This window comes from Syngnathus scovelli, chromosome 13 (genome assembly GCF_024217435.2).
Source record: "Syngnathus scovelli strain Florida chromosome 13, RoL_Ssco_1.2, whole genome shotgun sequence".
NCBI lineage: Eukaryota > Metazoa > Chordata > Actinopteri > Syngnathiformes > Syngnathidae > Syngnathus > Syngnathus scovelli.
In genome coordinates this window covers 10599226-10627222 of record NC_090859.1, presented here as the reverse complement: position 1 = coordinate 10627222, position 27997 = coordinate 10599226, and the positions used below count along the sequence as shown (strand labels likewise).

Genomic DNA, 27997 nt, shown 5'->3' with positions numbered 1-27997 from the left:
TATGTGGCGGACATTTTGTGAACTTAAAGTAAGCTGGACATGAGCCGGGGTTAAGTGCGAGAGTAGAAATTAGAACGCGAAGCCACGTATACTTAGATCGCTAGACTTACCACAGCCTTAGTGCTAACCTTTACCTACCCCTTCGAGATACCGTACACAGATTGAAAATATAAACTTGAGCCCTCACGATCGACTTCTCCTCGTTAGTATAGTGGTGAGTATCCCCGCCTGTCACGCGGGAGACCGGGGTTCGATTCCCCGACGGGGAGTACCTTTTTAACTATGTGAGAATATACAAAGATCTGCTTCTTAAATTTTGCTGGCATAAAATTATATCCATCTCCTGTACCGCCTTTCCCCACGAGAGTCACGGGCATGCTGGAGCCTATCCCAACAGTCATCGGGCAATAGGCAGGGAACACCCTGGACTGGTTGCAGCCCAGTCGCAAATTCGGAGTGCTCAATTGACCGACCATGCATGTTTTTGGGATGAGGGAGGAAATGGGAGGGGATGCATAGTTGCGTACATAAAGGGACATACCAGGTCCGGAATTCACTCCTCGTTAGTATAGTGGTGAGTATCCCCGCCTGTCACGCGGGAGACCGGGGTTCGATTCCCCGACGGGGAGATTCGTTTTTGGTAAGTTTCAATTTCTTTTTGTTCGTTTTCTGCATGATTTTCTTAAACTCAATTGCTGTATTCTGTAAATATAACTACATTCTTACACGTCAAAACATTAAAAAACAAAAAGGAAGTTCCCTGACCGGGAATCGAACCCGGGCCGCGGCGGTGAGAGCGCCGAATCCTAACCACTAGACCACCAGGGACTATGTCGACAGGTCCATCATTACTGTATATATACATGTCTAGAATGAAGTGGATGCACTGAAAAATCTGAATTCTTAAATTAAAATCAAAACCCTGATTTACACACTCTTATTTTATAGTCAGAATTCAGAGATTTAATTTTGAAGTGAGGATTCTCACTCTAAAGTCAGAATCTTGACTATTCTCAGTATTGAATTCTGAGATTAAAATCAGAATTCTGAAATTTAAATCAGAACCCTAACTTGTAAACTCCCACTTTAAAGTCAGAATTCAAAGATTAAGTGAGAATTGTGACTGTAAAGTCAGAATTTAATTCTGAATCGAATTCCGAGATTAACGTTAGAATTCTGAGAATAAGAAATAGAATTTTGAAGTGAGGGTTTTCACTGTGAAGTCAGAATCCTGATCTTAAATCAGATATATGAAATATAAATCAGAACTCTGACTTGTAAACTCTCACTTTAAATTGAGAAGTTTCATTATTTTTAAAATCCAATAAAACCATCCAGTGGTTTTCATTTTGTAGTCTGGGCCATACATTTGTTTTTTCAAAGTCTTCTTAATGTGCTCAATGTGTCTTGCCTACATGTTGATTTGTAATGCTGATTTGGAAGGATGTCAAAACCCACGAGTTCCTCACATAAAGTTTACAGATGGCGAGCATGATAAAGAAACGACCTTTTTCAACCATTACACTTTAAATGTCAAAATCTTTATCAAGGATGACACATTTCCCCGAAAAAAATGGCATGTGTCAGACAGTATGAAACCGAGCTTACGAGAATTTTGTTGGCTGAGGGGCTCAATTTATTTTTTTTCAATCATTTGAGTAAGTTAGTGGGGCGTGAATGACTTCCTGTGAGCTGGGCGAGTCAACTTCTTCATCCAAATTGCACACTCACACAGCTATTACGCTCACAGATAAACAATATGATGGATTATCCGTGTGACTTTACAATTTACATTTACATGACATCTTTTTGTGTGACCACCATGATCGGGACCGTGTTAGGACGTATGTGTGAGCTCCTCCGACATTGTCATCTTTTATTACTTCTCACTGGTAAGTCACTTCCATTTCACGGATCCCACTCATGAGTATTTTGTATATATTTTATAGTTTCAGAATTTTTTTTGGGGGGGGGGGGGGTTGTGGTTTTCAGGTGTATTTTTGGATCCATGTGTGGTGTGTTCGCTGGGACAGATCCAACCAGGTGGGCTTTGTAAACATAAGTAAATATTTGCGCCTCTTATTTAGCATATAGGTATGATGATGATGTCACGGTTTTGTTTCAGAGTCCTGTGGTAATTACGATATATCGATATATGAGCCCTGCCGCCTCGCCTTGCCAGGTAACCGACGACTCAGGAAGTCGGGAAGTGGAATGAAGGACTGAGTGTTTTTTTGTGTCAGGTGGCGTTGCGGGCTTGGAATGTTACGGAAAAACTCACATTCCTGGTCTGCTGACGTGTCAGTGGCGGCGTGGGGCAGCAGAGGAGAGGGAGGCCAACGTCACGCTCATCATCCGTCAAAAGCGAGTCTTGTTAAATTGGCAAAGCAGAAACACAATTTAGCAAGCAAAGATTTTGATTGAAGGTTTTGTGGCTTCTGCTAGGAAGGGCAAATTCTGCAAAATGTATAAGATAAAAGACGATGAGATGAAGGACACTTTGAGTAACATCCAAGTGTTTGAGCGAAACTTGACCGTGGAGGTTCTGGAACAAGTCGGGTCCGAATGCTCCAAAGATGTCTTCACGGCGCCTTACAGCAGCCTGCGTAAGTTCTTGCCGACCTTTCACCTACTGACTTTTCGTGGGTTCATGTCTGTGATTCTTCACACGTTTCAGTGCGCTGCGGTCCTCCTCAACACGTCACCTTCAGGCGTCATTCGGACGGTCACGTTGATGTCAGCGCTCAGTGGAGTCAGGACGACGCCAAGGTCGTCACATCCTTCTGCGTGCGCCACAAAGAGGTCACAGACCACCAGGATGATGGAAACTGGCGACAGGTGGATAAAACAGCTAACGTTAGCAATCTGACTTTCGACTTGCGTCGTTATCACGATACACAGGAAATATGATCATGCTTATCGTCTCCATCAAATTTGTTCCAGTTTGAAAAAAACTGCAATGCATTGTAGAAATGGAAAAGGTGAATGAAAGGAACAAGTAAGGTTTAATGGCAGGAAAGGAAGGATGGAAGGAAACACAGATGCTAAAATGGAAAGAAGAAAGCAGTCTAGAAGACAGTAGCTAACATTTTTCTCCATGCCATTTAGGTGTGTTGCCAGGGTGCCGCCGGGTGTCACCTGGCGGGTGTGAAGGGGTCGCCGGTGCTTGAGGTTCAGGTGGCCTGCCAGATCAGCAACAAGTGCTCTCAGTGTCCGTGGAGCCACGTCTACATGCTCCCGCCGGGTGATCATCTTATGGAGACTACAAACGCCACGTGTCTCGTATCACTATTATTAATATTATCGATTCGCCATCATCAGAGTTGACGAGGCCGCCGCTTAATCTCCACGTGGTAGAAAACAAGATGGCCGACAAAGGGGGACAAAGAATGATCTCGTTGACGTGGATGGTATGGTTACAAAGCATAACTTAGTGTAGACCTAGCATAGCATAGCAAAACGACAATGTAGCATTTAGCAGCTATTTATAACGCTGTTTTTTTTATATTGCTTTCAGTTCGCTGAGGAACATGACGGCTTTAATGTGTCATTGGCCAAGGTCTCAGGGGAGCCTCCCTTGGAGGTCCTCAGCGTAACGCGGCCACCTATCACGTTGCTACTATCCAACTCAGCCTTCCATGTCTACGTCAACGCTTTCAACAATGTCAGTGTCTCGCCGTCTGCCAGCATCACGCTGATGCCACCGCATGGTCAGTCTAATGGCGCCGGATGGACGTCAGCCATTTTAGGCTCATGTCACCCATTTCGTGATCGTTACAGGAGACGACAACGGCAGAGATGGCGGAAGGCTGAGTGTGCGTGTCCACAACCAGATGTCCTTCAGCGTGCTGTGGAAGGACGACTTGGTCAGGAAGTACAAATGCTTCTGTCTGGAGTGGAGCGCCACCTATGGACCATATCCGCCAAACGTGTCTTATAAATCCTTCCATGAGGAAGGCAACAATTTCTGGACGGTGGTTGATATCTCAGGTGGTTTGAACTATTGTATCTTGAGATGATATTCAATGAATTTGTAGCTACCCTAGTAAAGTAGTATCTTGACTAGTAGGTTTTGACAGTTAACTTTCTACTTCCAGAGCAATTGCAAGCGTACACCAGCTACGACGTCTGGCTGCACGTGCGTGGCCAACAGCAAACATGCAACCTGAAGCGAGTTAACAACAGCCAAGAAGTCACCTACGCCAAAACGCGCTTCTACTACCTGGAAGGATGTGAGTGTCTTGTTTTACATTATATGTCAAATATCAAAATTTCAGTATCCCAGATACATCGGATATTGTGATCTCACTATTGATAAACCAGCATTAATAGAGCAATTTCAGTATCAATAACAGTATTAAATAGCGATATTAATATGTACCTGTTTTCTGTTAGCGCCGGCTAGCGCTCCCTCCAACTTGAGCGTTGTGTCCGTCACGTCGTCCTCTCTGGAGCTGCGCTGGTCAGCTATCTCACCGGAGGACCGGCGTGGGTTTCTGCTGGGCTACGTGATCCACTATGCAGAGGACTGGCAGCCAGAGAGAAGTAAGATAATATAAATATGAATTTAACATTCCAATAATTTGATTTTGTGAAACTAGTGGATGGCTGATGCCATGTTGTTTCGCAGACATCAGCGTGGGGCCGCTGGTCCATAAGTACACGTTGAAGGGTCTACGTAACAGGGCGGCATACCGGGTGCAGGTGTCGGGGTTCACACGGGCCGGGCAGGGGGTCCGGAGTGCCGCTAGGATGGTGGAGACGCAGCACGGAATTTCATCAAACCTCACGGCACTCGTCATCATCTCGACCCTCGTTGTAGTGACTGCCTTGTTGGGGTCCCAGTTCCTCAGAAGGTAAAACACAAGCGTACTGTTGAAAGGAAATGCAACAACATGTCAACTTTACCTTTTTGATATCCATCAAGCAGAGCTAAAGTCGTCTTTTGGCCCAACATTCCCAACCCTGAAAAGAGCAAATCTATGCAGAAATTCAACGCACCCACACACCTGGTAAGTGACAATCATGAAGGTGGCCAATTTGATTCCAAACAGCAAATTTTGGTCATTTTTGGATTTCGAACTCAAACTTCCAACTCTACAAAAAATCCAACCAAAAATTTGGTAAGCTTAGCAGCCCCCCCCCAAAAAAAGAAGCCATGTCTGGAAAGACATTGTATCAAACTCAATTTGATACCTGAAAAATCTACTTAATCCCAACGAATGCTTCCATTTGCTGCAGCTGCTTCAGCCCATCGACAGTCTCGAGCTGGAAGAGGAATGCATCGCGACGAATCTGCTTGTGGTGGAGCTCCGAGCGCCGACTTCCTCCCACGGCCTTTCCACCGCCGTTGATGATCAGAGCGCTGCCAACTCCCATGATCCTCCTCCCTTAGCGGCCTGCTTCAGCGGTTACACCAGCTTGGACGTCATCCAGCAGCTGATGATGATGGGTGGAGAAGGGACGCTCACGCGGTAGACTACAGTTTAGCGTGGAGCGCGACACTCGCCTACATGGAAAACGCACATTTGTCATGATCGTCCTCCAGTCCTGCAGTGGGCGATGCATGAAGCACAAAAAGACGACTTGTTTAAAATTGTATTTTTTTTTTTTTACTAAAACGTCACATCAAACAGAAGCTTGTGTACATGAAACAAATGTACAATAATACCAGTGCTCTCTTTTAAAAAAATAGAACAAAATCAATTTGTTGACTTTTAACTCAATATTGTATTCAGTTACCGATGCTAGTGCTAACCATGCAAATAAACTTCTCCGATATTTTGTACAACGGCAGCGTAGGCACTTGATGTTCTCCGCGTCACTTGCTTGTTCGTACACTTTTATTTAAGTGAGGGGGGGGACCCGGCTTAGCATCAGAGACTGGACGGAGGCAGTATTTGCATTTTAACATCAGAAACTCTTTTCGCACTGATTATCAATGCTGTTTTTTCACAGCGTTGTTATTCGGTGTGAAATGTAATGACACAAAAAGGAAGTAAAAGTCGACCCATCAAATGCCAGTGTGGCATCATAGTTAAAATAACGTAGGTGGGACGATGATTTTTAACACCTAAAGTAAGCTGTAGTGCATGAAAGGAGCTAACATGGAACGTGGGAGAACCGAAGTTGATTCGCCAGGTTGCTTGTCAATGGCGGGAGACAAAAACCCAAACTGGGGTTCAAGGTTCATCAGCTTCCTCTTTTTTCCGCCCTACCCACACCCACTGCGCAACACAATAGGGACTAAAAACAGCAAGCGTGGCCACAAAAACATAAAAAACCGAAATGAAGCCTCCTTGTAAACGTCGCTACTCGTGCAGGAAACATCGGGCGTTTCCTTCCTTTCACGCTGCCATAACGGGCAAGTGAGGCTCACCGTTAACCAATTTTAGGAGCATAAAACACGTAACCGCTATTTGCGAGATGCAAAAATTGGACATTGTGGCGCTTCACTTGCCCTCTCGGCAGGGGGGGGGAGTGACAACTTAAGTCAGTCAGTCAGTCGGGCAGCGTCAAATGGACGCGTCGTCGCTGCGCGCCTTGTGGACGCCGTTGTGCTGCGTGAAGGGGGGCGAGTGGGCGTCCTCGGCGGGTGAGACCTCTCTGTCGTAGTCCCGTCCCACCTGAAACATTCCACAGTGCCCGCGACGAGAGTGCAGTCGTAAGTTTCCACTTTTATGTTCCCCTCCCCACATTTTGGGACTCGGTGTCCTGTGCAAAGTGTTGTGAAAGACGCCCCAAGTCCGACTTACCTTGTGCATTTTCTTGCCTCTCGGCCGCTCTTCATCTTTCCGGCTTCTTTTTCTCGATGAAGAAGGTTCCCATTCGTCCCGGCTGCGTTCCCGCCGCTTTTTAATTCTGACAACATCCAAAGTGAGATTGTGAATGTTAGTATCTTTTCAAGTTCAACTGCCTGATATTCACCTCTTTGGGGAGGGCGACCTGCCCCTTCTAGGAGGACTCCGAGATCGCCCTCGACTCCGCCGGCGGATCCTAAATGTCACATGTTATTTACAAATATGCTTTCCTTCCAAAGCACAGCCTGAGTATTCTGGACCAACCTGGAGCGGCTCGCGCTTCGCCGCCTGTCTCTGGAGCGTGAGCGCTTCTTGTGGCCACTTCGGGAAGTGCGTGTGTCATTCTTCTGCCACTTCTGCGGCGGTCTGGAAGCACAAAGGTTTTCAGAACATCGCAACAGTTGCAAACCATGAAAAAGTGACGCCTCACCCGTGTTTGGAGCGTGATCTTTTCCGTGAGCCAGAGTGGGATCGGGATCGTGATGGGGGTCGTGTTCTCCCCGAATGAGCGGCGTAGTGTTTCTCTTTCTCCGCTGAGGGAAAAAAAAAAGACAACATCCGGTTATCCCAAAGGTGACGCTGGTAAACAGGGGGCCGGTGTCTCACCTGGCTCGATGGCGGCGGCGATGGTAGACTGCGCCTCCCGAACGCGCTTCATCACACTCTCCAGCTGCTTGGCGGCGGCCTGCGGCGTCATCTCGGGCGGCTTCACGATGGCGTTGTTGGAGTGGTTCACCCTGACGGAGAGCAAAATGAACGACATCATCATATTTGTCATCAATAATCCCTGCTGTCATCTTCACGTACTTGAGGGCCCGGTCTCCGAACATGACGCCGTTGAAGGAGAGCGCCCGGGCGACGGCGTCCTGCTCCACGAACTCCACAAAGGCGAAGCGCGAGGGCTGCGTCTCATCACCCGCCATCCGCACAAACTTCACGTCGCCCACCTGCTGGAAGAATTCCAGTAGCTGCTCCGCCGTTGTGGTCTGCAGAGGAGATAAACCGTCCAATTACAGCATGACAAGGGTTTTTACTGCAAATCCTGGATTGCATCTGGCCAATGATCACCTGTGAGTTCAAATTGCCTACGTAGACCGTCCTCCTGATCTCATCCACCTTGGACGGGTCCACGTTGCCCATGAGGGGGGGCTGCTGGAGCGAGGAGACTGCAGGCTCCAGGGTGGGGGTTAAGTGACCAACCAGGGGCAGGTTCAACTGTGCGTTGAAGGTACATTAGCCAAAATAGGTGATATATGAGGAAAGGATTGCTCATCACATTCAACGACTCACATTCTGTCGTGGGCTGGGCGCCGGGATGGGGAGCAGCCCCCTGCCGTGGAGCAGGTTGTGCACGGGAGCAACAGGTGCCAAAAGCGACAAGGCCTTGGCCTCTTCCGGAATCTTCCCTGCGGGGTACACACAAACAACAGCTGCTCCAAAAAACAATCAAAATATCCTTAGCACTTTCTTACACACAGTCTTATGAATATCTTAGCACGATTTATCTTAGGACTGGCTAAACAGTTTGCTTAGTGCTGTGTTTGTGTGTGTGTGGTGGTGGGGGGGGGGGGGGGGAAACTCGAGGAAAATCTGGCGATGCTAATAGCGCACATCAAGAAAACAAAAAGGCTTTCACTGCGGCAACAATACCAAATCATCTTGCAATTTTCGACAGCAGGCTTGGGGTGGAGCAAGGGCCAGTAGCATCAAGTAGGTTGTTGCCATGGTAACAGCAGGTTGTTTTATTACATATTTAAGATAAGACGCAAAAAAAATAACAAATGATGCTTGTACGCTAATGAGAGATGGACCACCTCTGGATGATGAATGAAATCATTGCTGCATTAGCATCAATAGCGAGACTATTATAATGGCGAATCATCCACGAGCTACGATCATCTGAGCGGACTTGGGAAGAGGTCAGAAGATGTTCTCACTCTCTCTCGCTTTCTCTGTCACTACGGCAATGACAAGAGAGGCAAGTGTTAGTCATCCTCCCTCTTAGCATCCCGTCGCATCATCATGCCGACTCAACCACAAACAAGCTGCAGCAGGAGAGAGAGAGAGATAAGGGGTATATGGGGGGGAGGGAGGGTTGGACAATAATAATAATAAGACAGTGGTGCCTTGACTTATTCAAACCAAACCACATCACTTCATCTTGAGAAAGTTGGCTAGCCAAACGTCAGCTAACAAAACTAGCATCTCAATCACAGTTGTAATTTCCAAAGCTATATTAAAAGTAAAAAAGTATTCTTGAACACAAAAGGTGCAGCAACACATATAGATAATATAATAAATATGATATTTGCAGGCATATTTTCTTGACACTGTGTAAAGGATGACATTCTATTATATTCTATTTTGGAGGGGGAGATTGAATGGATTAATATGGTTTCAATTAAATGGAACTCGTCAGTCAAGGTACCACTATAATAATAATAATGATGATTAAAAAATAAATATAAAATCGCTCCAGGGAGAAGAGCGAAAGTGAGAGAACCACCTTTTCATAGACAGAGACAGCAGAGATTGGACAACATTGGGGGAACAAAAAGTATGAAAAGAAAAAAAAAAAAAAAAGGAGACAAGGTGTCCATCTTGTAGTGCTCCTGGTCACATGATCACTGACGCCTCGTGGCCCCCGTCATCGAGGACGGTAGCGGCCTGGCAAACAATGCCTCAATGACTCAGGCTTAGTAGTGTGGTCGTGTATCTGATATGCACACATAATCACACAGGAAACAAAACAAAAAGCCAAATTAATCATGTCCGTCCAGACAGCAACATCTAATTATTTGTTGCTGACAGGGGAGGGGGAGGAGGTGAAGGACGAAAAAGGGAGAATTAAAGATGGGGGGGGCTCCCACAAAAACAGGTGATGTTGGAATTTAGGATGATTTGATTTGTAAAATGGTAAAAAGGGGAATAAGGTTGCGAAGGGGTTAGAAATTTCTGGTAAGCTTCTGAAAATTTTTCACGGAAAGTAAAACAATATTGTAAATTTTCAAAATGTGTAACTTAATGAGAAGGTATCACATTCAAGCATTTTGTCATCAGCAAACATCCATGCAAAGTAGATTACATTTTTCCCACCAACTATATTAAATATACATAGATTAAACCCTCATACCATTGAACTTGCAAGCTCTAAACAGGAAACTGAGATTTGAATCCCAAACTGAGATTTGAATCCCAAACCTCCGAACTGCGAGGCTGACGTGCAAACTACAAAGTTGCGTTGATCGTAACTCGTCGTACATTTTATTAGAATAATTTAATCTGTGGGAAAAAAAAAAAATTGTGACTCAGCATCCACACAATCGAACGCTGCCATGACGTAACACCTACGTGAACGAATGTTATCCAACCCAGTATAGCACAAGAGCGAATAGTTGAATAGAAAGCAAGGTCATTATGAAATCAAGGGACATTTTGAAGCTTTAGCTCCCACTGACCTTCGGCACATGGCACAACTATGAGGGCTCTGTCCATAAAAACTGTATTAGTGAGATGCTGCGCCACTCCAACGCTGGAAGATTCTCGATACTTGACATAGCACACTTTGGACGAGAAGGTTAGAGTGGAGTTGCTATAGAGGGACAACAAAAAAAGAGGCATTAACACAATCATATGTGACATCGTTAAATGCTTATTTATAGTGTCGGACCAGGCCGCACATCGGCGTTGTCGCCTGATCCCCCCCCAGCCGCCGCACGTCGCTCTTACTCGGGTGGGTAGAGCCGAAGCTCCTCGATATCCCCCAGGAAGCCGAAGAGAGTGCGCATTTGCTCGCTGCTCACCGTTGACGACAGATTGGTCACCTGGACGACGTTAGTGCCGGATATTCCACTCATTACGAAACAATGACGTATTTAAAACAGCAATAATGTTTATATTCGACGAATATATGTTCGTGTTTTTTTACGTCGGAGATTCGCTGGCTTTTTCTCGCAGCACAATTGAATAGCCGAGCGCATTACCGCCCCCCTGTGGATGGAAGTCGCACATGACAAGACATTTGCACAGTCCAAATAAATTTAATTACAGTAAATAATACAACTAAAAATCAAACTACAACTCAACCACAAACAGTAATGTTATGGGGCCCGAGTAGTCATCAATGCAACAATTTTATTCCCAAAAAATACCACTAAACGTGTTTTATCCAAGAATCTGTAATTTTACCAGCAGCCAATCAAAGACTAAAAGATGCTTAAAAAAAGTAAATCTCCAACATTTTAATGTAAACGATAAAACAAACCAATTATGCACAGTGTGAAAGAGCATTGGTTTATTTTCCACAGGTGTTACGCCAGAAACGATTCATTATGTACAAAATCTGGAATGTCGCGTGGATGCACGTCTGTGGTCTTAAGAAATACACTAGCTACATGTGAACACAGGTGTCTTCTGCATTGGAACTTATTGCTGCTTGTGCAACTGGAAAAGAGAAAAAACAAATCACTGTGTGCGTATATATTTACACATTTTGATTAGTAATGCCTAAAAAAATAAAACACAGAATTGGCCTGCTAAAAATAAATAAGACGTGAGCATCCCAAACAGACCCACATGGATGACGACGAATGATTTCCCACGATTGTCTACAAAAAGACGACAGTTTGACATGAAGATGAACGTCACAATTTCAAACAAACACAAGATGCGAAACATGCTCACCGTTTCATCATTTACCGGCCCGTCGACAAACAACCATCTAATTGACAAAAGTGACACTTTTACACAAAACGCAGAGACTATTCTCCACACTATTGTAGACATAGAATATATAGATTTAATGTGCTATTACAAAACTCTCTTGTCCATATATAAAATCATGTAAAATCATTGGTGGTGTTACTAAAAGAGTTTAAAAAAAAATCTTATGTGGAAAAACAAAAAGGCTTTATTGCTGTCAAGTGTGAATATTGCTTGTCGAAACAGTTCGAGGTCTTATGGCACTTGCTTATCTCCCCGGCATGAGTCAAATCAACAGGACTGGGCCCAAAAAAAAAGGCAAAAGAGTGGCGCTCTCCCAAATGAATGTGTGAAGAAACATTAAAACAAAGGCAAGAAAAAGATGAAATATGGACCCGGCTTACTGGAACACTCCCGCAGCCATCCTTGCTTTGGTCACATGGAACAAGAAGCAGAGTTCGGCCGAGTGTCTCACTTTCACGTCCACTCTCTGAGCGCATAATGTCCATTGCTGCTTCAACATGCTAAAACAAACAAAACAGGCAGAAAAGAGGGTGCATCTTGCTCCCTCTAGTGGTCACGGACAGAAGGGGAGCTCAAGTCTTCAGCGGGTTTTTTTTCCCATTGAAAAAAAAATTAGAAACCACAGTGAGAGCCCGTTTGTCCACCGCGTCATCTTGCTTACATTCAAAGTGGCATTTCCCCCCCCCCATGCTTGAGTACAAAAATAAGTCTCCCACTCCCCCCCGTTGCTGTTTACGCTTGCACATCTCTCACGATTGTCAGATCCACAGTGCTGGGGAAGGTCTTGAGGAGGGACACTGCGTTCCCATGGTCGATATTCACAAAGCTGTAGCCGTTCGCCTGGCGACACAAAAAAAAAAAAACATCGTCAACAAAATAAGCTCATTGTGCCAAGCTGCTCGCATTATTCTACACCAAAAACATTTTTCGCTTCGAACCACTCCTACACGTTCAACGTAACATTTTTCACATATTTCAATTGAGCTTCCACTTTTTGTTGACAGACTGAAGGCAGAACTCTTTTCGTCAAACTGGTATGGTGACATACTTGGAGAATTTTATCACCGGGCTGAAGAATCTTAGACGCTGGTCCTTCAGGCTGGACTCTCGTTACAAAGATCCCCTGAAAGAATGGATCATGCCATTAATATTACTCTATTTTTATTTTAGTGGATCTTGTCGTTGGCAAAATCATGAATTAAGACAACATAGTTCACAAACTGTATTGGGGGGGAAAACCTTACATTGTCATCTGGACGAAAGGGGTTTCCGCGACCTCCCACTCCTCCGGATATACTGAACCCAAGTTCTGGATTTTTCTCCACCTTCACGTGGATCTGAAATGAAATGCAAATGTCAACTTTTTCATTTCCAATATATGATTATGACGTCCCGACTGACCTCATGCGGCTGCCGCAAGGGCCCCGGAGCCTGGTGGGAGACTTTGAGCATCAAGTAATCGATGAGCTGCTCTCTGGAGGGGTGGCGGGCCATGGAGGTCTGACTCCCATGGGTACGAGCAGACGAGACCGCCTGACCGTTCATCAGAGGCACCTGCCGCATCCAAACACGTTAATGTCAAAGCTTCTTGTCGCTCATGATGTGGAAAAAAGCGGATGCGAGGAAAGTCCACCTACTTTTCTGCGCGAATCCATTGTGTAGCTCTGCTGCCCGGGTGGACCAAAGACGTCATCCTGCAAGAGACACACGGAGATGATTCTTCACACAACTCGTGGATTAAAACAACAACAGCAGACAGCATGGAGGTGATTAGTGGAAAGTTGTTTGAAGGGAGCTACGAGCTGAGCGTCTGGATTTCATCTACAAGCTGAGGAGCGCACTACGTGTATGCATTTCCACCACAGGAAGCTTTGGAGAACGTACGAGGGAAGCCTTCGTATGGTTTTGTGTTTATTAATAAGAGCCAAAAGATGATCCTGCTGGGAAGGGATGTTTCGGTGGAAATGCAGCTGGATTATTGGAATACTATTAAGAGGATATAAATCTCTCCTCTACTGATTTTTGAGGCCACTTACCTTCCACAACAAGTCACTTCTCAGGCCAAAACACAAAGGGGGGGCAAGTGGACGACCAAGCAAGCAGCAGAGGAATTTAAAAGACAATCATGATGATGTCACAAGATGGTGAGACAATGATGACATCAGCCGCTACGAATAATGATTATTAATTTGAACATGAATGAAAGCTTCTTGGGGGTTTAGCGTTGCTTTGCCATGGACAAATGTTCTGTTACTCGGAAGTAAGTCTTAACCTTCAAACGTGAAGCAAGTCAAGTCAATGTATCTTGCCGAATAAAAGCACAAATCGTAAAATAGGTGACTTAAGCGTGACTTGAAAGTTGAATGGCGGGGGAGTGTGTGGCGTGCTCCAGAGGCATGCGCTGGTGACAAAATCAAACATACTCTCACTTGTAGCGTTACAAGTGTCAGATGCTTGCGGGGTGAAACGGGAGAGGAGACACGGGTCAGATTTGTGACATTGCGGTTCCGGACGGTACTCACGCTGAAGGCGGCGGCGGCGTAGGGCCCGAACACGTCCCTACAGCTGCCGTAGTAGCAGTCGCGGTGGGGCGCGCAGCCAAGTGGCGCGTTATAAGAATTAAAGGAGCGGGACAGCGCGTTCTGAATGGTGGCGCCGGCCCATGACGTCAGCGGCGGCCATGCAATGCAACCATGACACGCACATAAACATGCAACAAAAACAAAGGCTTCATGCGATTGCCGATGACGCCCTGCCTGTTTGTAGATTTTTTGTTTTAATGTAAAATATGTGCCTCGGCGCAATAATGGTTGTGAACCCCTGGTCGAGTGTTGTGTAGTTCTGCCTTAATAGTTTTTGTTTGTTTACCTTTTCCATCTTCTTAGCCTCAATGTGCCGCATCACCTGGTCCCTCCAGTCGGCCGGGACTCTTCCTGGCGCCCCCGATACAAGTCCACCGGATCCGTCCAGGAGCGAATGCTCCGACTTGACCCTGACGTTCGGTCTCTTACTGGGGCTACTGTGAGGGTAATGGAAGTCGCTGACCGACATGGTCCTCTCTGGGAGCTCGTGGGGCTGCGGCCGAGCGCCGGGCGGCCTGGTTGGAGCGGCAATGTCGATGCTGTACGTGCGGTTGGAGATGGGCCGCTGTGCCGCCTGGCTCATGGCCAGCGGGCCCCTGGCGAGGGTGTGAATGTCCCGGTAGGTCAGGTAGTCGCCCATGGAGGAGGTGGAGGTGGCGCTGCTCTGCCGCTGTAGAGTGCCTCCCCTGGACTGGTTGCTGGTAGAGTGGAGTCTCTCCTTGGTCCACATGTCCCCTGGAGGTTTGGACCCCATGGGGGGCGCCCTTTGCTGGGGCTGCAGCGGGTACGGCGGTGCCTGATTGCGGTTAGAGTAGTTGGTGTTGGCGAGCGAATGGGTGGCGGGGGGGAGGTAGCCTTGGTGTTCTGGGGGCATGGGCATCCTCTGGGCCCACATGCCGTCTTTGCTTGAGTACTGGACGTTGTACTGAGGCGGGGAGGCTCCTGTGGGCCCGCTGGAGGGCACCGGGTACCTGCTGGTGCTGGTGGGAGGTATGGACGAAGATAACTGCTCCGTGCTTGGAGAGACTTGGAGGTTGTGATCGTCCAGCAAGGAGGCGGACTTGCTCCTCACTATACTCTGGCCCTGAGCCGTGGACGTTGGATCGGGGCCGCTGCCGCTCGCCATCCTATTCTCTGCTGCCGCGTCGCCGTCAAACGAGTACATTTTCATGCCGCCCGCATCGATGTTGCTGATGCTCTGAGACTTGCTGACCTGGGGAGGTTGGCACCTCCTCTCAGGGGACAGTTCCTCAGTGCTGTGAGACATCTGGCCGCCGCCCGAGGACCCGTCGCTAACTTGCTGGTTTCCATTCTGGAAATGGCGGTTGTCGAAACCCCGCTTGCCGTCCGATTCCTGCAATCCCACTAAACCATTACGAGGCTCCCCCATGTTGTCTGTCGCCGGGTGCGAAACGTTCATGTTGATCTGGTCCCACTTGGTGTAGCCGTCTCCAAGGCCATTGTTGAGTCCCTTCTCAATGAAGGCCAGTCGGGCTTCCATAGACAGGTCGTAGTCACCCGCCGGCTCCGTGGCTCCCCGCTGCGCCCTCAGGAGCGCTTGGAGGGACGTTTCCGAGCCGTTGCCGTTGTGGAGAAGCTCCCCGGCGTCTTTGGAGGGGTTCATGTTCTCATCCTCGTGCCTGGAACAAAGACAGCGCCAGAAATCAGAAGCGGAACATTGTGAGGATCTCTGAAGAACATTCGTCGTGTTGCATACCTGCTCTTGGGGAGGAAGGGCATCTTGGCTTCTCTCTCAGGGGTGCACAGGGAGTTGTCCTGGCTGCTGTCGGTGGTCAGCGACACGGAGTCCGACATGCGTGACGGCGACGAGCAGTTGCTGTTGTTCTGGTTGCTGTTGGCCACCGTGTCATCGAGCAACGAGTCAGCGTCCTTGCTGTCATCTGTGTGTTCACAGCAACACGCCGTCACTCATCCTGCCTCATCTTTCTCTTGATCCGAGCTTCTCACAAATGGGTTCGTAAGGCTTGGGGATGCTCAAAATAATTTGTAATAAATCAATTATACACAAAATGTCAGAGAACCACTGTACCTTTTTTGTCTTTACTCAGTGTCACCACTTTGGGCTGGTTAATGGAGATCTCGATGAGAGGAGGCCTCATCTCGGCAATCCTCATCTCCTCCTCTTCGTCCGACAGCTCCTCAGAGTCCTGGAAAGACAAGAAAAGTGTTCATCTTTGACAGCCTGGGGGGCCATTTTCATCATATTGCATGTAAACTTTGGATATATGTACGTTTGCCTTGCTGCACTTACCTCCAGCGTGTCTTCGTGGTTTATGGTGGAACTCTCGGACGATTTGAGCGGGGCCTGTTGGGAGCTGAAGGACTCGGACTCTGTGTCCCTAGATATGCCTTCTGGAATGTTTGGGATGGTGAAGGTGGTGTTGCAAGCTTTGGCCTCCAAGTCTGATGCAAGGCCATTAGAGCGGGGAGCGTCGATCACCTGCACAAAAAATATGACTGTTAACATGTTATCGTTGTCAACCAATTATGTTGTGTATCGAAATATTCAAAGACCTTGACTCCCACGTCCTGCACACCAATGTGGTTCCTTTCCGCGGGGGTCTTGGGGTCTCTACCCGACTCTTCGCTCGACTCATCCTCCTTGAGCCGGTGCGCCACCGACTGAGCCGTCTTCACCATGTTCTTCAGTTCGTCGGGATACGGCGTGGGGTAACGCTTCAGGTTGCCCTCCTGGCAGAGAGGAGGTGTCCATTCGAAATATTCACAAAACGGTATGACGACAAAGGAAGGATTCGGCGCCGTACCCTCGGAGGAGTTTCCCTCTCGTCTTTGTCCTCGTCGCACTCGAAGGCCACCTGAGCTCGATGCTTACGCTGTTCCTCCCACAAGACCGGATTGAAGCTTTCCGAGTCGGAGTTGGGGACGTCTGGAAAACAAGCGATAGAAGGGGAGAGATCTCTGTCAAAAATGATTTATTCAACTACCTTGACTAGTGGGATGAATACATTTGATGGCCACACTTGTCATTGAATTGTGACCTGAACCGTTAACTTAAAAAAAAAAGTACGTGGCGAATATAAAATACTGCTCTAACATGACTGAGAGGAGAAATACAGTCTAAAAATATCTCATTTCAAATTTAAGATGAAAAATAACAGTAATACCCAGATGTTAGGATTAAATTGAAATTTTCAAAGATAATTAAGGGCTTGATTTGTATCGTCTTATTTAAAGGACTTCTGTATTTATCCTCCTATATTGAATATGTGCCTGTCCAACCTCAACCACAAGGTGGCGCAAAGACAAAGAGAAATAGCTCAAATCTAACATTTCACCTACTTCTCAATCACAGCTCAATTCAAATGTACACATGCGCGTAATTGGACTTTCTACTGACTTCCTCACTTGGACGATCGTTATATTATAAGAAGGTCAAAGAGGTTACAGCTAGCCTCGAGAGGAGGTCGGATTGCGCAACATGATGACAGGAGACACCACCTGTGTGCCAGGCAGCCCCTATTAAACATGCATTCGGGTCACACTCACAGTCTTCGGTTCGGGTCTGCTGCGGGAACATGTAGTTGGTCAGTACGGTTTTGTGGGTCTCGGGGTCTTCTTCCTTCTGAAGCGGGATCAGGGGTTTGGACTGCGGGAGATTCAGATCACTCTGAATTAGTCTCACAAAGAATTGGCTCAAGAGGTCTTTAATGAATAAATGAATAAATAAAAAAATATGGGGTACTGGGCCTTTACCTGGTTTTCAGAGAGCCACATGGCTGTCATTTGGCTGAGCTTCGTGAAACTGTAGGGGAGGTTCTTCAACCTGGAGAGGAACACAAACACTTAAGTCACAGTCTATAAAAGCCTGAGAAACACTCTAAGAGTCAGTTGAGTGTGACAGTTTATTGGAAGGGGGGGGGGGTGAATGCAAACAAATACAAATTCCAGAGTTTCTGTAATGACGAGATGGAGGAAGTCAAAGAGCATCTCAGTTTACAGATGATTGTAGGCTAATGAAGGTATCCTTGACGTCGTCATTAAGTGTCTCCGCTTACAAAGGGAGAGGCTGTCTGTGTGTAATCACAAACACACACAAACACACACAAACACACACTGGAGTTGAGTGCTCCACTCACTTGTTGTTGCTCAGATTGATGACCTTCAGCTTGTGCATGTCGCCCATCTCCTCCGGGAGCGACTCCAGCTTGTTGGAGTGCAGGAACAGCACGGTGGCGTTCTTCCAGTTGCCCATCTGTCACAGCAACAGATGTTTAAATGAGCGCACTCGGACACGGGTGAAGGGGCTACCGATTTCCACTCGCCTCGGGGGGAAGCTGGCTGAGGAAGTTGTGATCGGCGGCGAAGGTGCGCATGGCCGCGCACTGGCCGATGGACGGCGGCAAGGCTTCGATCTCGTTGAAGCTGCAGTCCAGCTCGTCCAGAGAGCTCAGCCTGAAGGGCGGGAGACAAGTAAACGTGAGAAAATGCCCAGTCGCTGTAAATTCTGGAACTGGGATGTTTCGATTTGACACCGACTGTGTGAAAACAGGAACAGGAACAGACACGGCAGGCCGAATTTCCTGGGGTAATATAAGAAAGAAATGGAATAGTGGCGATCCGGAAGGGGGGGGGGTGATGTTTAACACGAGACTCCTCGCCAGAAACCAGATGCTGGCATCATCTAATTACGAAGGTTGGATTCCGTGTCGGCTGTGTGAAAGCTGCACGCAATGGCGGTGATATCATGCAAAGGCAGGTCAAACCTGGGGCTGTGACGTTGGAACTTGTGCAATGGCTGTTGGAATGAGGTTCCATTGTCTACCTGTGCCTTTGTCAAGTCAAAGGTAATAATGCGGGGGATGAAGTCTATCCACCATTTTATTACCATCTTTGGCGGTTGTTTCACACACATGACACGCACTTCCTGGCTGTTCCCCGGCACAGCATGGCCGCTAATCTGCTCATCTGACGGCTAACATATGGAGTCATCTTTAAAAGGCTGACAGCGGGGAGGAGAGGGGGGGAGGCTTATTATAAATCCAACAACAGCATGTGTCCGCCCCACCACAACGCAGCTTTCAATCCTCACACGGGATTAAAGATCAACCATCGGGGTTTTATAATCTGCGCCAGGCGGTGTACTCTTAACGCGGCAGATAATTGCTTGTTTGGAAGAAAGTGAAGGATTAAGAAACGAGAAGGAGGATGATCCTCACCCTCCGATGGAGTCGGGAAGCTCCATCAGTTGGTTCTCATCCACCTTCAAAGCCGTCAGTTTCTTCAGCGAGCCTGAGGAGCACAGTGAGGGAGTGTTACACAACAGATCAGAGTTCTTTTTTTTGGGAATTGAGGAAGTATACGTGCTAAAACATCCATACCGATAGAGCCTGGCAGTTGGGTGAGGGCGTTGTTGGACAGCAGGAGGTCCTGCAGACTCTCGCAGGCGCAGATCTGCTCGTCCACCATCTCCAGGTTGTTCTTGGAAACGTCCAAGTAGAGCAGTTGCTTGAGCGTGCCCAGCATCTGACGACAAGTACAGACAGACCTGTGTTAAGGAGGAAATGTTGCTCGCATTCCGGGTAAAAGAGCACACGTTGATAACGATCGACCAGATGGCAGAAGTTAAGCGGCGTGAGTTTTAGTGCGTAACAAACAAACTGTGCAACACAAAAAAAAAAAAAAAAAATTGGTTTGAGTTGGCTGTGCCACTTTTGGTGGATGACGTGTGCATGTCAATACCCCAGGCAAAAACGTCAGACGGTTCCCGTCCATCCAGAGCTCCTTGATTCCAGTCAGCTGCTCCAATACCTCAGGCTGTGGATGGCACGATGAGAAAGGAGGTTAAAATGTTTGTGCGTGGGAGAAACGCTCCGTGTGCCAAGTGGAGCTTTGGTAACAGCTCTCTTGAGGCCGCAGGGACACTCACCACTTCAGTGAACTCGTTGCTGCCCAGGTCCAACCTTTCCAGCTGTGTGAGCTTCTGCATGCTCCTGCGGATACACACGCACACTCATCTTGAGGGCCGTAAAATGTGTCAGTGTGGGTTGGAAAAAAGCCGAGATTAGACGCAACATGTCCGCGTGCGTTGTTCTTGGCTCACTCTCGTCCCGACGCTAAGCAGAAGCCCACAGACGTTTGTTTAATTCTGAGGGGCTCCTCATAAAGTGAGAATGGAAGCGAGTCAAAAGAAGACGCCGTCGCTAACAACCTTTTAAGTCCATGAAAACTTGGGAATATACAAAAAGAGACTTTTTGAGACTGTGAATGAAATGAGTGAGGTCACGAGGGCAGTATTGACTGTTTTATCTCAAACAGCTCAAAGTACACGACAAATTGTTTTGTCAATTCTTGATCGGTGAGCTATTAAATTAAAACAAGATTGGTGTATTTTTAATGAACTACAGCAGTAATACATTTTCATTATTGCTAGAATGTGACCGACACGGTTGTCTTGTGCTTACAATGAGCGGCGCAGACTTTTCCGGACTGACCGGTGCGGCTTGTGACTCTTAAAAAGCACCGGGCCCTGCTGTGTGAGAGCGAGTCGCTGAAAAGAATTTCTTTGTCCGCGGAAACATTTGTTGACATCTCCAGAGATGCCTGCCCGTCGCCCGGGGCAACCCTCATCATGGCCGCTGCCTCTCTTTGTAAGGTCAGCCGGCTTTCGAATGGCTCTGGCGTCTGTCACGTAAACAGGTGGGGGTGGATGTAAAATGGAAGGCAACGGGGGAGGCAAGTTTCCCACCCATCAGGAGTCAAATTAAACAAGCAAGTAAATCTTCTCTTTGTTGTCCATTTCCCCAAAATACACCTTTGACCAAACTGTGACATCACAATGTGGCTAACCGCTGCCCTTTTCCGCAGTGCGACTCGGTAGCAAAAATCATCTTCACGCTAACGTGCTAAAAGCTAATTCATAAACACAGTTAGTGTGGCCAATTTAGTACATTTTCCTGACCATTCTTGCCGAAAGAAACATCTGCGAGGTTCCCCGAATGATCACCAAAAAGCTTTCTCAAATGTTCTCAGAGTGAGGTCCAACCCTCAGCTTGTCGTTACATCAAAAAAGATTACAAAACCTGTCAGAGCAAGCTGGCGGGAAAGAGAAGTGGGGGAAGGGGGGGAGGATGATCTTATGTAACGTGATGGGACTGAACAGTACAAGAAAAGAGCAGGAGGAGGTTTGTTCTCCTCTTACTTACTTGGGCAACATCTTCAGCTGGTTCTCTCTCAGCTCCAGAATCTGCAGCTTTGTCAGCCTGCAGCCACAAGAACAATGCAAATGTCATCATTGTCATCATACAAACACGCACTGGAACTCACTGTCTGTTTTGACTAACGGTGTGTCATCACAATGGGTCGGCGCGTCACATGCGTGAACCGCCAACAGGCAAAACAGAAGAACCAGTTTAGCCACAAAATGGATGGCCGGAAATTTCTGACTGAGCGCGATACAGGTTGGACTATTCTTGCTTCTCACATTTAACTTAAGTTAGTTTTCTGAGGTCCCTCCCCTCCCAAACAGACCTGCCAAAACTAGCTGGTAGGAACTCCAGGAAAGCGTCGTTCAGGTAGAGCTGGCTCAGGCTCATGAGCTGGGTGAAGCCATCAGGGAGCCTGAAATGAGATGAAGATGAGTCACACCAGCATACCGAGAGTTCTGCGTTTCACCTTTTTCATACACACTTGGAAATGGGATTGACGCTGGCTTCCACGATAGTGAGCACTTTGCAGTTCTTGATATTCTCTGGAAACTCCTGGATACCTGTACGCACAAAAAGACATGCCAATTTAAATCTTATATCCATGTATATGATTTTTTTATATTTTCCAATCTGAGGTGAAATCTAAACTGACTGTTTTTGCTGACGTCAAGCTCCCTGAGGTTGACGAGGTTGGCGACGCCTGGCGGCAACACCGTGACGTCATTGTCGGGCATGCTCAGTCGCTGGAGCAGCTGACAGTTGAATAGTTGCTAGTGGCACAAAGACAAATTTATTGCCTGGAGCTCAAGAGTCAAAGTCAAACTAAAAGTTGTCCGCGGGCTCACTTTGGGTAGATCTTCAATCTGGTTGGCATCGAGAAAGAGCTCCTGCAGCGTCTTCTCAAAGCTGAAGATCTCCTTGGGTACTGTTTCCAGGCTGCAGTGGGAGTAGTCCAGTGATGTCACCGCCTCCTCCTCGCCCCGCAAGCAGCGGCACGGCACTAGGCGAACGAAGAAGCTGCGCTTCGACATCCTCAGGCACTGCAGGGGACAAGAAGAAGAAATCATTATATTATTTTCAAATGGATTATCAAGGATAAAATTCCTAATCATGTATTTATGTCAGACTTCGATATTTTTTGCATTTAAGAATTAGAATTGACATTTTTGTTTATTTTTTGTGTAATATTTTGCGCCAAACAGCTTTCATATTTTTTCTAAAATTCAAAATGTTTGTCTTACACTATTAAATATTTCCCATCTATTTGTGTCACTTACTTTTATTCTGTTTTTAGGGTTAGCTGAACATTTTTGTCATCATACCAAGTCACACTTCACAACAACAGTGTGGGTGGCGAGGAACTTCCTTAAAAAGGTTGACATATATGCCCACAACCACACACGCACAAATGTCGGAAGTAAATAGTTCAACTAACACAAAGACAAAATGAAGAGACTCAAAGGCAGACATGCTTTGGCAGCTAGCTCATATGTGCATGAGGTTTGAAAACAAGTTTTTCCTTCTTCAGTTTTGAACTTTAAAACCAATACTGTATAAGAAGCTACAGTAACAACGTCAACAGAATTAAATCACGATTTGGCCTACTTATCCCACACACGTGTTACGATTGTGAATGGTGGCCATGTGAGTGCTGCGTTCCTGGCGGCAAGCCCCCGAGGCCTGGCAGCGAGCCCCGTGGCTTCCCCTCGGTGGCGGTGAATGAAAATGACATTCTCGCTTTATTTTCCTGGTCAGAGCTCCTGCTGGGTCAAGGCTGTTGCCATAGAAACCGTTGGACCGTTCCGGAAAAAGTCAGAAATGTCAAACCTCAGGCTCGGAAACTTTCTATGGAATGCAGCTCGGGGTGTCAGAGTTGGGGTAAAGCGTAAAAATACTTGAATTTAGGGGAAGATGTCAAAACCTACCAAAGTGTTTGCAGCGCCGACTGTCCCATCAAAACCAAGAGAATTATTTCGTCAAGATGATTGACAGCAAACATCAGACGGTCTGTGTTGAGCATGTCAGCTGGACCGCACATTTTGGTTGCGACATGGGACGCAAGGCCGTCTGGCAGCATTTATTTCCCGTCTGCTAGCGTCTGTAATCTCAGTCATAGCAGGGGCAATCCCGGGAAAAGCCATAACAATCTGGATGAAAAGCTGCTTTGAGGGAAGCAAGCGAGGGCCGCCCCGCGCTAATCACATTGTCACATCCAGCAGACAAGCGCCGTTCGCTATTAATAACGCAAGCTGCCGCTGACAAGTACTTGGCTTTGAGCAAAAGGCCAACAACCTGGAAGCTTCTGTCTGATGCCTGCTGTCAATCATGGCATGTCGGATGACTGATTATCATCCCTGAATGATGGAGCCAGCTCAGCCATGCACCATTTTGGGGTCCAAGAGTTTATACCAAGGGCCTGGTAAGATGCTAAAATACGAACAGAGCTTCTCAAATGCTAGCATGCTAACATTTGACGTAAACATAGAGCATAGCAACCTCCTGTTTTTCGTATTTATCACCACACGCAAACACACAAAAGCAACCGCGTGAGCTGACCCGACAGTCACACTGGAATCTGAAGTTCCAGTTTCACTCTGGTTCTCAGCGAGCCTCCGAGCTCTCAGCGGTCTCGCGTGACGCCGCCGAACAAAAAGCCTGATTGTTTTCTCAACGTTTGGCCCCAAATGAGGGCGAGTAATCTGATCTGAGGACGAGGACAAAGTGGCATCGACGCACGAAGATCAGCGCATGTGAAGCTTCTGCGTGCACATGCTTTTACATTTTAGCTCCCCGAGATTCAATGTGCAAATCTTCCACTTCCTGCCTACGTGATGGCTGACATTGACTCTGCAACTGCAGCGAGATCGCATAGCTAATATTTGGTGTCTTTCAATTCAGCAAAGCATCATTGCAGCTCCTGGTTGCACCTGTGTTGAGCAAACAGCGGCGGCGGGATGAGCAGGTCCGCATGTTTGCACAGAACGTTGCGACATATCCAAACATCTCAGGGTCTGATTGCTGCCCTGGCTGCCTTAAAAGAGCACGAGTACAAGTCGAGCACAAGACAAAACAAATTAATAGATAACTAAGTAGGATTTTGGTCATGCGCCAACTGTGAGAAATGTTAACATGCCACCATTTTGTTTTGTTTTCAAAAACGGCCACTTTGAGACCGGTTGGAATTTTCCGGCTTGGACAATTAGGTCCGGTGCAAAAAAAAAATGTATCGGCCTGAATTCATGAGAAAAGACCCAAGCGGGTCAGGCAGGCCTGCTAGTTATAAATAGAAAAGCCTCCATGTTGCCTGTAAGTTGTTAATTAAATATGAGCTCTCGTTAAGGACGAGCCTCTGGGATTCATTTGTACAGGCCGGCGAGCATTAGCGCATAAAAAAGAGTCCGGCTGCCACAGACAATTAGAAGAACAGGGGAAAAAAGTTGCAGAAACAACGTGAGAGCGCACGTTTTTATCCCAGATGCTCACGCAAGGCCAAAGCAACAATAACGGGGAAAAAAAAAAAAAAAATACTAATTTGCGAGCATCACGATCAACAATGTTGACAACAACTGCATCATGAGACAGGAAGCGCAATAATTACCTTAACTAGGGTTTTCGCATTAGCTTGGTGAGTATTTTAATTGAAATAAATGACAAATGTCATTGTGAATTTGTCACCTACCTTGTCATTTAGGACTCAAGCGCTTGGGGGGTGGACAGCAGGTAACGGAACTAGCAGCAACAACACTGCAAGAGAGAAAACAGTAATTATTAAAAGTGTGACGATACTGAAATTCAGATTAATCACGCAGACTATATCATGCTCCGTGTAAATATATACAGTGCAGCTCAGCCTCTGGCTAGCGGATGTCACAGCCAGCCATGCGCTTTAGGCAGTAGGTCAACGTTAATATTCTCCATCAGGTTCTTGTTCGATAACGCTTGTACTTATTTGGGTCACGGGTGAGCTCGAGTCTATCACAGCTGAGTTGTTGCCATTCAATCACACGTAAAGATAAATAAGTATTCGCAAATACGCTCGTGGATAATTTAGATGCTTCAAGGTGGTAGCTGGAATAAAGCCACATAGGTACGGGAAGAACCCAAATCCTGCACAGGGAGGCCAGAGTCGCCATCGGAAGCCAGAAACGCAAAATGTCAAGGACAATTCTTGTTTTTCTGTAACATTAAAGATAATTTTGAATATTCGACAAGCCTACCATGATCAAAGCATCAAAGACAATTTAGTTTTTTTTTTTTTAGGGTGCTACTTACTGCACAAAAGAAAAGCTCTTATGTATCCAATGTGCACAAAAAACACACCAAAGCAAGGTAAGCACCAAGATTTTCACAAGCCGTCTGCGTTTGGCAAAAAACACAACAGTGGCATCTCGCTGACCCGGGCAAACAAGGGGCCGCAAGCAGATAGCCACACAATGGCGCCACAGTGCAAGGCCTTGACCGAGACAAAAGAAGCCGGCGAGCGAGAAACATTCTCACTTGTTCATCACGTCCCCCCAATCAGCCGCAAACACTCGTCAGTTTCTGCTCCACTTCCTCTTCGCCCGTCTGACACCAAAAGTAAGAATACTGCATACAAATGGTGTGTATGTGGTGGTTTTACACATTGCAGAATATTGTAGCATCCTCTGAGTACTATGGAATGGCAGACGTCAGCTGAATGGAGGCTTCTTCTCGCTGGTGGAGATGCAACATGTGGCCGCCCTCTTTGGTCAAGGGTTAATTCAATCGGGTCAAGTTTTCGAATCCCAGTGGCCAGACGCCAGCCGGTGTTTCTTTGAGGGGTGTGAGGTTGAGGGGGTTTCATGCTGTCACAACAAACACAAACTTTTGCAGACCTCCAGTGAAGCAGATGGTCTTCCATGTTCTTGCTCACATTCCCAAACAGGGAAGTCTCAGATTGCTGGAGAACGCGCATCTAATCCTAAATGTCTTAAATTACACCAAATAATCTGATAAATGGACCTGTCATAAAATAAATGCACATTAAACCGCATACAATAGTAAAATCAAGAATGAGACACCACTTTTAAAAGAACAATAATCGGAATAAAAGGGAAAAAATAATTATAACAGAATAACGACACCAGACATGAGATCAACAAAATAACACAAAGGACACCAACAAATATAATTAAGAAAAAAATAGGGAACAACAAGACGTAACAAGAATTGCAAAGAACCAAAAGAGGAATAAGAACAAAATGAACAAGCACAATACTAACGCAGGGGGCCCTGGAACATGGAATGTTTATGAGCAGCCCTGGCTAACACCAAAATATAAATGACACCAAAAAAAAAAAAATCTAATAATTCTAAATGTAGTAATTAATGTATTTAACATTTTATGCTGATCATCTTGTCTGGTATCGGTTCCCTAAAAACACAAAACAGCTGTGAACACCATTTACTGACGTCCAACTCACGAACATCGATAATCGCAACCCACATTAAACATCCATTTATTTACATTTTTATCTTAAATGATTTTCCATCATTTGTGGATGGAGAAAAAATCGGAATGCGTGTCGTCTACTGTTACTCCGCCGCGACTAGGACTGTTAGCATCGTTAGCATGTCGTACGCTACCCCCCACCCCAACCTCCGGGTGAACAGACGCGATAACAAGGAGGAAAAAAAACACCCACCTTGGTGCCTTGCTGGCGGCACTGCGTCCAGCCGCGATGTCCACACACGATTACACTCCGATTTGACGCCGAGAGAAGAGCATTCAGTCGGCTAGAAAAGACCGCATCGCTCGACGGTACTTCGAATGGTTCCGAGCTAATGGGGCTAACAGCTAGCCCCCCACTTAACTCCAAACTGGCCGTGCGGGCTCATATCGGCAACAAAGCCGTCTTAAAGTTCTTCAAGTCACACTTGAACGGAAAGAGAATCCTTTAAAAATGACACAATTTCAGCTCAAATATAGGTGCTGGTTTCACGTCAGAGGAGAGGGAGGAAAAAAAAAAAAATCCAAAATGTCCACACGATATTCAGCGAGGAAATACAAAAGCGGCTCGGCCGAGTGGAAGCTTGACGTCCAGTGATGAAATGTGCCGCGCCCAGATGTTTCCACTCATCGTCTTTCTTTATCCGTAGGCCGATGTGAAGCAAAGCAGGTTAAATTAAGTCCGCACGCTGTCCTCTTTCGGTTCCTTACTGAGCACCGAAGCCCCACGCCGACAAGAGGTGTCTCCGCCTCCAGCAAACAGACAAGTCCGTCTTGATGCTTGCCCGCTGAGCGCTCCTGCACTGCCCCCCACCCTCGCACATGCATTGTAAATACACACATTCAAATGATCTACCTTCACAAAAATGCAAAACAGCCGAATAAACAACCATATGTAATGCTAAATATGCATTCAAAATAATGTTTAAACGGTGTTCTATCGGAAAGGTCCACAAAAGATAATAAAACCAAATATAGAATGCAAAGGAACAGAATCATTGAGTTCTTAAATTAAGCACCTTGGCTGACAATAAACTACAAAAACTATATTTTGTTTAGTCGACATTAATAAGCGTTTGAAATGCAATGGCGCCCTCTAGTGGACAAATTATCTCCCGTACACTTTGACATAACCTCGATGACCCCGTTTACCTGGGTTGGAAAGGAATTAACGCAACTGTATTTATAGAGCATTTATTTATAGAGCAACTGCTGCTGTTAAGTGCTGTTAAG

At 46.6% G+C, this 27997-nt stretch overlaps 3 protein-coding genes, 1 long non-coding RNA gene and 3 other non-coding genes across 14 annotated transcripts; 4 read left to right on the top strand and 3 right to left on the bottom strand.

Moving 5' to 3' along the window:
• The first annotated feature begins 12 nt into the window (after window positions 1-12).
• On the top strand, window positions 13-6413 carry LOC125979255 (protein sidekick-2). 2 transcript variants are annotated; one of them, XM_049737265.2, is made up of 15 exons: window positions 13-1892; window positions 1993-2043; window positions 2126-2182; window positions 2244-2364; window positions 2446-2606; window positions 2678-2838; window positions 3109-3244; window positions 3322-3410; window positions 3518-3710; window positions 3781-3990; window positions 4098-4232; window positions 4396-4545; window positions 4631-4856; window positions 4928-5012; window positions 5242-6413. In XM_049737265.2, exons 1-15 carry the CDS (start codon window positions 1760-1762, stop codon window positions 5476-5478), a joined length of 2145 nt encoding a protein of 714 aa, XP_049593222.1. In that variant the 5' UTR covers window positions 13-1759; the 3' UTR covers window positions 5479-6413. The 2 variants fall into 2 exon arrangements, with proteins under 2 accessions (XP_049593222.1, XP_049593223.1); XM_049737266.2 differs by having other exon boundaries at window positions 15-1892; window positions 4931-5012.
• trnad-guc (transfer RNA aspartic acid (anticodon GUC)) lies at window positions 198-269 on the top strand. Its single transcript has one exon. It is a non-coding gene; the product is annotated as a tRNA-Asp (tRNA).
• Window positions 558-629, top strand: trnad-guc (transfer RNA aspartic acid (anticodon GUC)). Its single transcript has one exon. It is a non-coding gene; the product is annotated as a tRNA-Asp (tRNA).
• On the bottom strand, window positions 757-828 carry trnae-cuc (transfer RNA glutamic acid (anticodon CUC)). The gene has a single exon. It is a non-coding gene; the product is annotated as a tRNA-Glu (tRNA).
• srek1 (splicing regulatory glutamine/lysine-rich protein 1) lies at window positions 1971-10673 on the bottom strand. Of its 5 annotated transcripts, none has more exons than XM_068652702.1 (15): window positions 10530-10673; window positions 10259-10392; window positions 8091-8206; window positions 7869-8015; window positions 7608-7786; window positions 7407-7537; window positions 7231-7333; window positions 7065-7166; window positions 6928-6996; window positions 6756-6861; window positions 5197-6626; window positions 4696-5097; window positions 4382-4528; window positions 3139-3262; window positions 1971-2828 (listed from the first exon to the last, which is right to left on the bottom strand). In XM_068652702.1, exons 1-11 carry the CDS (start codon window positions 10655-10657, stop codon window positions 6516-6518), a joined length of 1326 nt encoding a protein of 441 aa, XP_068508803.1. In that variant the 5' UTR covers window positions 10658-10673; the 3' UTR covers window positions 1971-2828; window positions 3139-3262; window positions 4382-4528; window positions 4696-5097; window positions 5197-6515. The 5 variants fall into 5 exon arrangements, with proteins under 5 accessions (XP_068508803.1, XP_068508804.1, XP_049593224.1 ...); XM_068652703.1 differs by lacking the exon at window positions 3139-3262 and having other exon boundaries at window positions 1971-2457; window positions 2536-2828; XM_049737267.2 differs by lacking the exon at window positions 3139-3262.
• Window positions 10228-12145, top strand: LOC125979258 (uncharacterized). The gene is made up of 2 exons (XR_007485273.2): window positions 10228-10377; window positions 10463-12145. It is a non-coding gene; the product is annotated as an uncharacterized lncRNA (long non-coding RNA).
• Window positions 11080-27529, bottom strand: erbin (erbb2 interacting protein). Of its 3 annotated transcripts, none has more exons than XM_049737262.2 (27): window positions 26961-27529; window positions 24974-25038; window positions 22140-22334; window positions 21947-22064; window positions 21776-21854; window positions 21617-21706; window positions 21292-21348; window positions 20016-20079; window positions 19829-19903; window positions 19468-19612; window positions 19306-19378; window positions 18412-18541; window positions 18226-18341; window positions 17843-17912; window positions 17636-17735; window positions 16894-17015; window positions 16643-16819; window positions 16380-16568; window positions 16158-16275; window positions 15825-16008; window positions 14394-15747; window positions 14048-14167; window positions 13163-13219; window positions 12927-13079; window positions 12770-12862; window positions 12574-12648; window positions 11080-12365 (listed from the first exon to the last, which is right to left on the bottom strand). In XM_049737262.2, exons 3-27 carry the CDS (start codon window positions 22323-22325, stop codon window positions 12258-12260), a joined length of 4053 nt encoding a protein of 1350 aa, XP_049593219.1. In that variant the 5' UTR covers window positions 22326-22334; window positions 24974-25038; window positions 26961-27529; the 3' UTR covers window positions 11080-12257. The 3 variants fall into 3 exon arrangements, with proteins under 3 accessions (XP_049593219.1, XP_049593220.1, XP_049593221.1); XM_049737263.2 differs by having other exon boundaries at window positions 24974-25035; XM_049737264.2 differs by lacking the exon at window positions 14048-14167 and having other exon boundaries at window positions 26961-27528.
• Between the last annotated feature and the right edge of the window lie 468 nt (window positions 27530-27997).